Genomic DNA, 11,454 nt, shown 5'->3' on the forward strand with positions numbered 1-11,454 from the left:
GTGTTCATTTACTGACTTTATTGACATTAAAGCAGGTGCACAATCATGATGAATGAGTACAATGATGTTCACGTACAATGACTCAGCAGTTTTTAAGTAAGGAGGGATGAGTAGGGGGGGAGCTAGTAGTGGGGCACTTCACTTGCATCTTTTTATTTCATTCACTATTTAAAAAAAAAAAAAAAGTTCATGAGCCTCGTCATTTGTTGCACTTAAATGTTGAGATTATCCCCGTATTTCCCAAAAATGGCGGCCAGGAACGAGGCCGTTGGTGTGATGCCTTCATTTTAGGACTGATGAAGTACGTAAGCAATATGTAACAGTTTACCTCAAGTGAAATTGGGCTTAAAGGGAAAATGACGCACAACATTGTGGAGCGACCGGAATGCTGAAGGTCACTAGGTAGCTTCTTAAATTAGACAACTAATCTGTATTTGTTTTAACTGGAATCTTAAGCGGACCAACTAGATTGTGAACTCACTGGGAGCTGCCGTTTTGAAAATCTTTGACCAAAAGAATGGACACAATTACACTGATCAATTGGGGCCATTATTTGAGGAAATACAATATTAAGCACAGCAAATGAGGTTTTGGAGTTTAGATTTCAACAAAAAGGGCAAAAAATACCCGCCTAAAGAGGTAGAAAAGTCACCGGTCATTGGTTGAGGAGGAACTTTTACGCCAAAATAAAAAACTAAAGGAAAAAAAAATGCGAGCATATTCCAACCAAACCAATGATTTTACAACCTTGATGTTTGCCCCGGGGCGAGTTAATTAGTCAAAACGAGGTAAGAAACGTTACAAAGGAAAACTAAGTCGTGTCACTCCACACGCGGCCACAAAATGGGAGGAGGAGGAGGAAGGGGATGGCAGGGTTTAGATGCGGCGGTGTTGCTCGTTAGTGGTTAGTCGATCGATCAATGGTGGAGGTCAACGCAAAGGAAAAGGCAAAGTGTAATCTTGTGTGGCTGGCGGCTCCTCAATCGCCGTCGTCCTCAGACTCCTCTTCCTCGGCTGTCTCCAACCACGTGAGCCACTGATTGACCTGTGGGAAGACCACCATTGAGTTGCAAACTTTTTTGAGGCCATCTGCATCGTGCTCAACCTCCAGTCAAAAGCGTCAAGGCATGCTCGGCGTAGGCTTGAAATGGATGATTATTTTCACATGCAATAGAAAGAAAAATGGAAGTATACAACAGATTTTTTTTTCTTAATGATACCTGGAACAAAGCTTTTCCTTTCCCAGGGAATTCTTGGGTGAGGTCTTCTTTCCATGCGAGGAAGGCTTCTTCTTCAATGATCTCCATGTCGTAGAAGTTGACAAAGTAGCGCAGCAACATGCCTTGAAACACAACATAACTAAATATATATCCTAAAAATGAGGATCGTCTGTCGGTGTGAAGCGTTCAAGTGTTTACTTTTTTTTTTTTATGGTTGTTGTTCAAGCCGTATTCCTCATGCTTATTTTAACACCACACCAGTGTCAGTACACAACAAATACATTTTCAGGGGAAAAAAAAAAAAAGCAGGCTTCAGCTCTAGTGTATTTCTTATAAGTGGTGTAGAAAAGAGGGACGACTTTCACACACAACCCACCCAAGAAAGACCTGGCAGTGTCTTTGCGCAAAATTACAACCCGGTACCTAATAAAGTGGCCTGGGGCGGCAGTCTTGGCGTACCTTTGGGGAAGCCGTTGGCGTTGCAGTGCACCTGCAGGGCATAGAGGGCGCTGACCTGCAGCTGGGTGTGGTCGTGCAGGAACTTTTGCATGACGGGTTTGAAGGCCAGCAGCAGCGTCTTCTCCTGCTCCAGCTGCTCCTTGGAGGGGGCCGACAGCTGCTCGTCGCCCTCGGACATGCACAGCTCCTGAGCGATGTATTGCAGGAAGCTGAGGCGAGAGAACTAGGTTAGCAAAAGAGGTTGTCTGCTTTCAGAGTTGAGTAAACGAGCCGCCACGAAGATGCCAATCGCATTTTAGTTTCCCTCCTTCTTGGCAAGCAAAGAACGGAGAGGTGAGTAGTTATGCAAGGAAGATGGACAGAGGGAGGTTAGATGAAAGAGACAGTTACTTACACGGATGACTTTTGATTAATGTACATCGTCACCAAAAAAATAAATAAATAAAAAATGGTGCAAGCGCATACAAGTTAGCCCCAAGGGCAAGCATTAGTAGGCCACGGGTCTGTTCTAAAACTCGAACAAGCCCATAAATGGTTACAATATTGCCGCTTTTCACCTTACCTGGTCATGAGGATGTTGACGAAACCTCTGTCGGTATGGAGCTTGGGCGAGATGTTGTCCTTAATCCACTTGTAGATGGACTGTGGAGATGGGTCTGCCGTGATCTGCTTCAGCAGCTCCTTCTCCAGCTTGAGCAGTGGGAACAGGAAGCTCAGGCCCTTGCCCTCCAGGATCTCCAGCATGCGATCCTTGTTCTGGTCGATTTCTGCACAGTGGATGAGGGGTTAGCAGTGATGCCACTGGGTTCCTACCAGAGCTAATATACCTGAAAAGAAAACTGAAGAGTTCAAACCGCCTTCTAGCATAGGATATCAAACTCTGAATTAATTCAAAGAGGGTTTTTTTGTGCTAGACGCATCCCAATCCACCATTTTCCCAATTTTATTGCATGGCACGGATGCAAAAAGGATGACGAACGGCACGTTTATTCCTAAATACTGCTTAGCTGGGTTCTGGCAGTTCTAAGATGGCAACTTGGCTGGATCATAATCAAAAGGTTGGGTGTAAATCTCATTTTGCGTCCGTGATCTGTAATTTGCCTGCTTTTAATTACCTTTCCCAGACACATTTAAAAAGAAAAATGTTGCATTAAAATGTATTCTAAAAAAAAAAAGTTCAATGTATTATTCACATTTTTACATTTATTTAAAGCACCTCATAATTAGCTCCATGTGAAATAAACTTCACATACTATCCATTTTTTTTTTTTTACCTCACTAAATAACCTGGTCCCTCCGTTCCTTTTAAAAATATGTGATCCTCGAGCAAAAGTTTTACCACTCATGGGCAAAATGTACAGTATAAATAGTAACAGAGGTGTGAATGGTTGTCGTGTTATTAACAGGTGATGAGCAGCCTAGAAAACGGACATCCATCCAGGTCCTACCTGGCAACATCTTCTGCATGTTGACTTTGCTCTGCTGAAAGATGTCGGTGAGCCACTCGCGATCCTTCAGCTTGGCCGTCTGCTGCAGGCAGAGCAGGAAGAGCGGGAAGTGGGTGCCGTTCTCCAGCGGGTGCGCCAGCTCAGCCACGCTCAGTAACTCGGCAATGACGGCCCGTGCAGCGAACTGGGCCAGGTAGGACTTGACCAGAGGGACGTCGACCTCGATCTTGGGGCACTGGTCCAGCACGCTGAGGAAAGCCTGCCAAATGAGAGACGTGACCATGCAGCCGCCGTCACTAAAGACAAAAATGACAGCACATGCCCACCTGCATGAAATTCTCAGCTGTGATGAGTCCGTCGAGGCGCAGCGCGTGGATGAGCGTGCTGGCGTGCTCCTTGTCCTCGTCGGGTCGGTCGAGAGAGCACACGATGATCTTGCTCAGCATCTCAGACAGGAAATGCTTGGGGGCCTTCATTTCGCGCACGCCATTGACCGCCTCGCTCAGATTCTTGCTGGTGAAGTACTCGCCCATGGTCGCCTCCTTTGGAAATGAATCAAAAGTTTGTTAGTATCTCTTAACCTTTAATCAAAGTCTCGGCTCGGCACGTACGTTTAGGCAAGTTTCTAGTGACGCTCCATTCATATTTGTGGAATAATAGCGTGTTTTCAGGTGAATTTTATTTCACCCTGCCTCAATTCTGTGATTCCCGGCTACTGTGCAGCAAAAATCATGCATTTACAACAAATAGTGTATCTTAGCTCTGTCTGTCTACGCCAGTGACATGTACAGGTAGGTCGTACAATTCAATGATCTTCCACTAAATGGCAAAAGGTACAATTAATTTGGGCATCTGTTGCCATTAACAAAATGTGTGTTTCAGTTCACAGGCCCAAATTTTACACACAGTAAGTACACCCAGATGAGATCAGCATTATTTCAGGATATATACTTTTTGTGAGGTATTTCTTGTGTGGTGACCTGTGAGATCTTTCTAATGTAAAGCATACATCTTGGCGCTAACTGAAATGAATGCATTTTAGGTTTCTTGGTGCCACCGGCCCTTGAGAACCTACCGTCATCTTAAGCAGCTCCTCCCTGGCAGGGGGTGGTTTCTTGTTGATTTTGGGAGGCTTCTCTTGAATGGGCGGCGGGTTGGTTTTCAAGCCAAGCTGAGGGGGCTGAGGTGAAAGGTTGTGTGATTAAAAACACAATGTGTTGCAAAAAAAAAAAAAAAATTATTAATTAAAAACAAAAGCTCATGTTTTGTTCTATTCCATTAAGTGACCTTAACCTATTTTAATTCAACTGAGATTTGGTACCTTGAATTACGAGGGCCCCAGATTAGTTTTTCACATTGCGAGGAGCCCAAGGATGGCTTTATTTCTGTGTTATGAGCCAAAATTTGCGTTAGGAGCCGTTTTCAGGTACACGGCCAATCAAGTAAACCGGGGGAAAAAAGGGAGAGCCCCACAATTACACGAATCATTCAAGGAGTTTACAGAAGATGAGGAAAACAGCCAATCGGAGGTGGAGTCAGAGCTCCTGATCAAACTCATAAATCGACGGCCCTTAAAAGCACCCAATACGCAAACGCACTCATACACAGTTTATGTATGCATCACCTTAAATTTAATAACCTCAAATCAATAGATTAAAAAAATGCATTTTACTTTGATTTAATGGGAAACATTTATTTGATTTACTATTGGTAAATTGACTTGCAAACAAATCTCATAGACCAAGGTACTATTGTCCATTTTTGTGGGACACCGCGTCCAGTTGAATGACACGTGCGCTAGACCTGCTCACCTGTCCCAGGGGTGGGGTTTGTGTGCGAGGGGGCTGGGTGCTGGGAGGCATCATGGAGGGGATCTGCGGAGTGAGTTTGGGAACCTGGCTCTTGTTGAGGAGGAATGACTGAGCCGGCCGCAGGCTGATCTGCGGGGGGGACACGTACACAGACAACAACAACAACACACAAAAAAAAGGGCATTTGACTCCCATCTTAAACAAAACCAAACACCTGAGCACCAGTTGTGATCATGCCCTCAGATCTCATAATCACAGTCAGAGGACCACCAACCAGTGTGAAGGAGTGGAGGAAGGGAGGGAGGGAGAGAGAGAGAGAGAGAGAGAGAGAGAGAGAGAGAGAGAGAGAGAGAGATGGAGGAAGAGGAGAGGACTGGTGGCAGTTTGCTTCCTCAGAATAACGCGTCTTTTTATCATCAACGAGCATGAGGGGAAGAAGGATCGCACACTATCGAGTGAAGCACAGAGAAGTGTGACTAGTGGTTACCTCATCCGCATTAAGCTGGCCTTTCTTGCTGAAGCGTGGGGGCAAGTCCTTGGACTGGACCTGTTGCTGGGCCGTGTGGTTCTGGCTCTGGCTGAGGAAATGCTGGTTCTGAACCTGCACGGACAGGGACGACCGTGAGACATTTGGGATGGGATGACATGCCGGTAGAGGCAAGGCGCCCGCTTGCCTGGTTGGACTTGACGAAGGAGGACTTGGGCCCGATGTCGAACTGCGACTGCGGCTGAGTAGCGATGTGGCCGGCGTGGCCGTTGAAGAGCGGGTTGGTGCGATGGCGTCCCATGGTAGGGGAGTACCTGTCCTGAATGACTCCTGGTCCTGTTCCAATCCCACTGCCTGGAGGAGGGATGCGTGTGAAAACATACAGGTCAATGTGCAGTCAACTTTGCAAGTCATAAAATGCACAAGACATGGGAAAGATCCATGGTTTAATTTTCCTGACAACTCATACCCGGCATTTGTCCAAACATGTCGGCCAATCCGCCCAGCGTCTCCCTGTCTAATTTCATTCTGTTGGGCATGAAGGGGCTTTCCAGGAAGAAGTCCATCCTCATGCCCTGCGACATAGGTGCTGGGATGAAAAGGCCCAAATCCTGCAGACATGAAGATGTCATTTAAAAACAAAACAAAACACAAACACACGGGTGTTCTGCTCGGGATGTGGAGCAGACTCGCCGACCTTCACTGCGTCCTGTCGGATCTGGTTGATCGTCTTTGGTCCATTGTCGAGGAAAGCCTTGCGGGGGACCCAGTTGTTCTCTCGCAGCTCGACTGTGTCTTGCAGCAGGAAGCGGATCCTCGCTGGCAGATCCTTGTTGTTCATTAAGGATCGCATACGGCCAAAGTACTGATCCATTAAAGACTGCGGCAGGAGAAAAAGTCTTAAGTTTGCACCAAAAAATTACTGTACACTACAGTAAAACCGCTACTTAAAGAGACACCAAAAAATTATTTCAGGGGGAAAAAAAAGGATGTAATTATATAGATACACACTAGGCCGTCACAAATCTTACTATAATTGATTATTCAATTGAATACTTGGGTAATTAACAAGTCAAACCATGTTTTAGAATATAAAAATGATGTAATATCCCACTTCGTATGAGGTAGACTTGCGCATTTCGAATCAAATTACTAAAATAAAGATTTCCTGCAAAATCTTCATGTCTTCGGTATATGGCAAAATGACCCAGTGGTGGTTTCGTGCATGCGCCATTCAGAGGGAAGCTCTGGATAGAATTTCAGTCACATTCAAAAGTTGCTAGATTTGTTGCTAGTTTAAAAAAAAACAATTATACAGTCTCTCAAAGAATCCGAAAAGTCCTGCAATACAGTGAGAAAGACTCTGAACAGGTTTGTTTAGTTGTATGCCCTAATGCTGCAACTGGTTGTCATGGTAACAAAACTCCTGCTTGGCCTATGTGTAAGGAACCCCCCACCCTGAAAATGGTGTGGTGAATTATTGTGCTGCAATTCTTTATACTTTGTGTAATGTAACTGAGGAATGTCACAATCCTTTTATTCAGACGCCCGGCAACTACTTAATGGAGAAAAAACACTTTTAGAAGATGAAGACTGATGAAAATGGGAGCCAGAGGAACCTGTGAGTGTAGTTGCATCTTTCTGATTGCGGTTTACCTTTGCTTTCTCATGGTCGAGTCTCGGCCCAACAGTCCTCATTATCTGACAGAGACACTCCAGATCCTCGCCCATATCCTTAAGTTGGACTCTCTTCTTCTTTTCCAGAAGCTTTAAAGGAGAGAGGGTCATAAAATGTTTTCTGAAGAACAACTTTCCAAAGAGTCGAGGACCTCTACCGTTTTGATGCACTTATGAAGGATAGATTCATGGATGAGGTCGAGTTTGCCAAGTTCCCCGATGAATTTAATGTTGCCAAGCATCTTGATCTTGGCAATGGCTCTCTGCTCCTCCTCCTCAGAAGTAAGAGGGTTGTCATGTTTGTCATAGACTGGGGGATGGGGTGAGGAGGTTAGTGAGGACGAATTAAGTGAAACAACATTCAAAGTCCCCGCCATGGAGTAGACTTACTTTCAACATTTCTGGCACGGTTTTCAAATTCATCTTGAAGCTTGGAAATCAGTAGTCTTCTGAAGGTCTGGAATTGCAGCACAATCAGCAATGGAGGTTATCCATTTTTTGTAAATAAAGAGTAAATATTGCACAGTTAAAGACTGGAAAGATGACGCAAGTAGTGGAGATGGGGTCAGCATGAATGTGTAAGTAAAGTTTTTAACCAACGATACAACTGTGCAGAAATCATACTCACTGTGCTCTGCTTTTGGGAGGTTTGGCTCTCGGTTGAAGGGCCATCAAAGTTTGGTGCGTCCTCTGCCAAGCGCAGACATAGCTGAGCATAGAGCGAGCTATACTTGGGCTCTTCTAGGGCTTTGTCCACAATCTGCACGACACACAACAAGCGGTCAAGAATCACCGAGTGAAAGCGGACGCGTACACGTTGAGCGCTGTGTGCGCGCATGTACGTACCAGCAAGATGATACCTTTAAGGACGAGTTTGGAGTCTACGCCCACGTTCAGAAGCTCAAGGCATAGTTTGTCAAACTTATCAGGCGTGAGTTTGTTGAGTATGCTGCAGGAAGGGGGGACAACTGGGTTAGTGAAATGAACAAGACTAAAACACAAACAGAATAGCTGTTAGCCTTGCTAGTTTTGGCTATGCCAATAACCGCTAATAAAGAGTTATACCAGGGTACCCCACCCAAAAAGGTTGCAGACCGCTGTACTGTAGTAAATATGTGTTAAAAAAAAAATCAGTCAACAGTCTTGAATAACTGCCAACTCTCAACACATAGCAGTCCACAACAAAAACATATATAAGCAACGTCTGTAAATCATGTTCACAAAATTGGCACGTATAAATTTGGGACGGAGGCGGTTACGTAGATTAAGACGCCAAAACGCACGTTTGCTTACCCTCTCACTTTCCTGAAGATGGCATCGTGCCGCTCTTTTTCGTTGCTGGAGTTGGCATCTCGTCTAGTGCTTCGTGAAGGAACCCATCTCTGAACGCTTTGCCCTGGGGTTTTCCCCAGGAACTCGCTGCAGAAGCCCAAAGGAGATCATTTGTATTACGCACATCGCTACGACATCCTTTCTTCACTCGGGAAAAAAATAAAATAAAATAAAAAATCGGACAATGGCACGTCGGAATGACTTGAAAGTTCAAGGTTTTGCGGGTTCTGGGTGTGGATTAAAGCATATGTGGTTGACTGGTGACATGTGCGGGAGAAATATTGACGCGGTGACGCACCTGTTGCCGACAGTCTTGGGATAGTGCTGAGGTGCACCCCTACCACCTCCTCCCCCCGAAGAAGCACTGCGCCAGGGAGCACAAGCAAAAGGCACGCTTTAAGATTTAAGCTTTTGTTGCAATAATGACTAGGTGTTGCGTGGAAAGTTTGCGTGAATAAATAAATACTGCATGCATTGGATGCTTGCCGAATATTTTTTTTTAAAGCATGGTGTCGCTCAATTGAATGAGATTCAGTAAAAGAGCTGATACTGTAATTGTAGCAGTCCAATGAAACGCGTACATCGACAGGCCAAATGATGTGCCGTAAACCATAAAACAAAAATCCGCTTTTTTTCTGCAGCAAAATAAGACAAAATAGAAGTGAACTCCATTGTAAAATTATGTTTAAGAAACGCGTTTGCACCCCATTTAAATTATTTAAGATTTTGTCATTGACGGAGCATATACATGCTCAACGTGACATGGGGAAAGTTTTTTTTATGAAGCAATTACTCACATAGCTGACCAAGCAGGAGGCCCAATTTTACTCTCTACAGTCAGAAAAAAGTATTCACATGAAACACAGTAGGAGGTGGTTTAATGAAGAACTTTATCTTCCCTCTAGAACTTTTTTTTTAATTTACTTAAAATATTTATGACATTAACAATCGTAGCACTGTCACGTTGTACGCCGGCATTTGAATTGGAAGCATCAGTCAAGACCACTGCTGCTAATTTCAAGACGCTGTGGCATAATTCTGATAAAAACGTTTTTTTTTACTTTACATAGGTTAATCAAAATGTAACAACCATATTGATTTCCAGTACCAATTTTACCTTTGAAATTGCACATTCGTTTTGGATCTCGCTCAATTGTGCATCTAATGAAATGTCTTGCGATCTGATTTAACACATAAGGAAATGCACCAGGTACTTTATTCTATCAGTATGTTTGAGTTAGAGATGCATTGATAGTGATTTATGCTTGGAGGCTACGACAGATCATCTAATGTGGTGGTGCATGGCGTGCACGCTTTATCTAACACTGCATCACACAGAGGCCGTGGCATGCCCAATGCAGCAGGCTTGTGCTGCCATCCACCACCCAGAGGACTCAAATCATCACAAGGCTATCAACAGAACCCCCGCCTCCTCACTTTGCCCCTCCGGCTGCACAAACAGCCATTTTGAGCCTTTTACCACATCCTGCTTTGTTCTCTGCAGCCGGAAGTTACATGGAGGAGGAGGAGGAGGAGGAGGATGAGAAAAAAAATAGAAATACAGTACAACACAAGAGGATTATTACCTGACACGAGAAGCACCCCCTTCTGCAATCACACTCTCCACTTTGGCGGCTTGACAATGAAGAATAGTGGAAAGAATAAGGATAATAGGAAGGGATTGGGGGGGGGGGACGGTGCTGGGGAGGAAGAGGAAGAACCACTGATGAGCGATCACACAATAATAATTATCGACAATCCAACAGGGAATAAAATTTATTTCATGTTTCAATCCGCAGTAGTTTGCTTTACAGCCTGGCCTCGTCAATGACGATTACGCATAATATGAAAGCATTCATGAGGAAAATGCGACAGTGCGCGCATGATGCCGTGTTTACACATTCAATTTCTCTGCGAAGGGTTGGACACGAGTGACAAGACGTGGAAAAAGTCATTCGTGACCGTCTTTGTTAGAACAAAGCACGACCACCGTCTCTTTGGGCTAGCCGGCTAATGCTAACGTGCTAACCCAGCCGGTTGGCGAAACGACGTCGTTTGGTAAATACATTTTTAAAACAACGTTAAGTGGCGGCCAAAATACTACGCGGTTGTGTTTCCATTGGTAACAAAATGACATAAGAAGTGTCTAATGCGGCAAAATGGCTAATTTGATTGCGGGTGGGGGTATTTGCGTTCCAGTGCAGCGGAGGGGGGCAAAGAGCCGCGGTTAGTGGCGTACTGAAGCCCCATTTCGGACACCACACTTGATCTTGTTCTGACCAGGTAACAACAAATTGCGTTTGTCATCAAACTAAATCGGATCACTATCAGAGGAGCGACGACGTCAATGATAGGCTACTAGCAGCCGGCTTGGGTGCTAACAGCTAGCGCGGATAGATTGCAAATTTTCACTTTTCAGCTAGCTTGACGCCATTTTGGATCAACCGGTGCGGCGTTTGTGTCGCGGGGAGAGAAAAAAAGTCCGCCCTACCTTCACCAAGGCAGCGTCAGTTTTGTAAATGTTTTGTGACTACCAAAAGGGGAAATGGTTCCTAAAGACAAGCGCTGAGTGGGCTTTCTGACGGCAAACAGGTTGGCGAGGAGCAGAAAGATGAGCGCAAAACAAAGCACACGCATCAATCTCTCCCTTTAGCTCGCTCGGGCTTGTTCGCGTTAGCTGCCTAGCCGTTTCGCTTAATGTGGGCCACGCGAGTTGCCAATCAAAGGGTTTCGTACTGTTGACGTATATTGTTGCCGTGCCGGTTCGGACCAATGGAAAGATAGAAACACGTTAAAAGGCGTTTCCAAGAGGAACTTTAGCCAATGAAATGCTTTGAATGAAGAAAAGGGACCGCCCTCCTTTTGTTGATTGACGTCCAATTTAACATCTGCACTGCAGGAAACGACAGTGCATGTTTTGGTTATTCATAAATACCAAGTGATCCATGGACTTTAACATATACTCGAAATATGTAAACCAATGAATTAAATGGGAATAATTTCTAATTTGTTTACCACAT

At 44.8% G+C, this 11,454-nt stretch overlaps 1 protein-coding gene and 1 non-coding gene across 2 annotated transcripts; both read right to left on the bottom strand.

The window, feature by feature from the left end:
* Window positions 1-3: 3 nt before the first annotated feature.
* eif4g2b (eukaryotic translation initiation factor 4, gamma 2b) lies at window positions 4-10,130 on the bottom strand. The gene is made up of 19 exons (XM_088298044.1): window positions 10,021-10,130; window positions 8,396-8,521; window positions 7,949-8,051; window positions 7,731-7,862; window positions 7,493-7,559; window positions 7,261-7,412; window positions 7,082-7,192; window positions 6,123-6,305; window positions 5,895-6,036; window positions 5,613-5,779; window positions 5,426-5,539; window positions 4,939-5,067; window positions 4,203-4,307; window positions 3,454-3,669; window positions 3,128-3,386; window positions 2,242-2,446; window positions 1,680-1,888; window positions 1,221-1,342; window positions 4-1,045 (listed from the first exon to the last, which is right to left on the bottom strand). The coding sequence occupies exons 6-19, from the start codon at window positions 7,342-7,344 to the stop codon at window positions 980-982; spliced, it is 2,112 nt and encodes a 703-aa protein (XP_088154170.1). The 5' UTR covers window positions 7,345-7,412; window positions 7,493-7,559; window positions 7,731-7,862; window positions 7,949-8,051; window positions 8,396-8,521; window positions 10,021-10,130; the 3' UTR covers window positions 4-979.
* On the bottom strand, window positions 5,172-5,365 carry LOC148334623 (small nucleolar RNA SNORD97). The gene has a single exon (XR_015844179.1). It is a non-coding gene; the product is annotated as a small nucleolar RNA SNORD97 (small nucleolar RNA).
* Window positions 10,131-11,454: the final 1,324 nt, after the last annotated feature.

Source organism: Idiotropiscis lumnitzeri, chromosome 6, assembly GCF_059441095.1.
Source record: "Idiotropiscis lumnitzeri isolate Australia: NSW breed Sydney's pygmy pipehorse chromosome 6, RoL_Ilum_1.0, whole genome shotgun sequence".
Lineage (NCBI taxonomy): Eukaryota > Metazoa > Chordata > Actinopteri > Syngnathiformes > Syngnathidae > Idiotropiscis > Idiotropiscis lumnitzeri.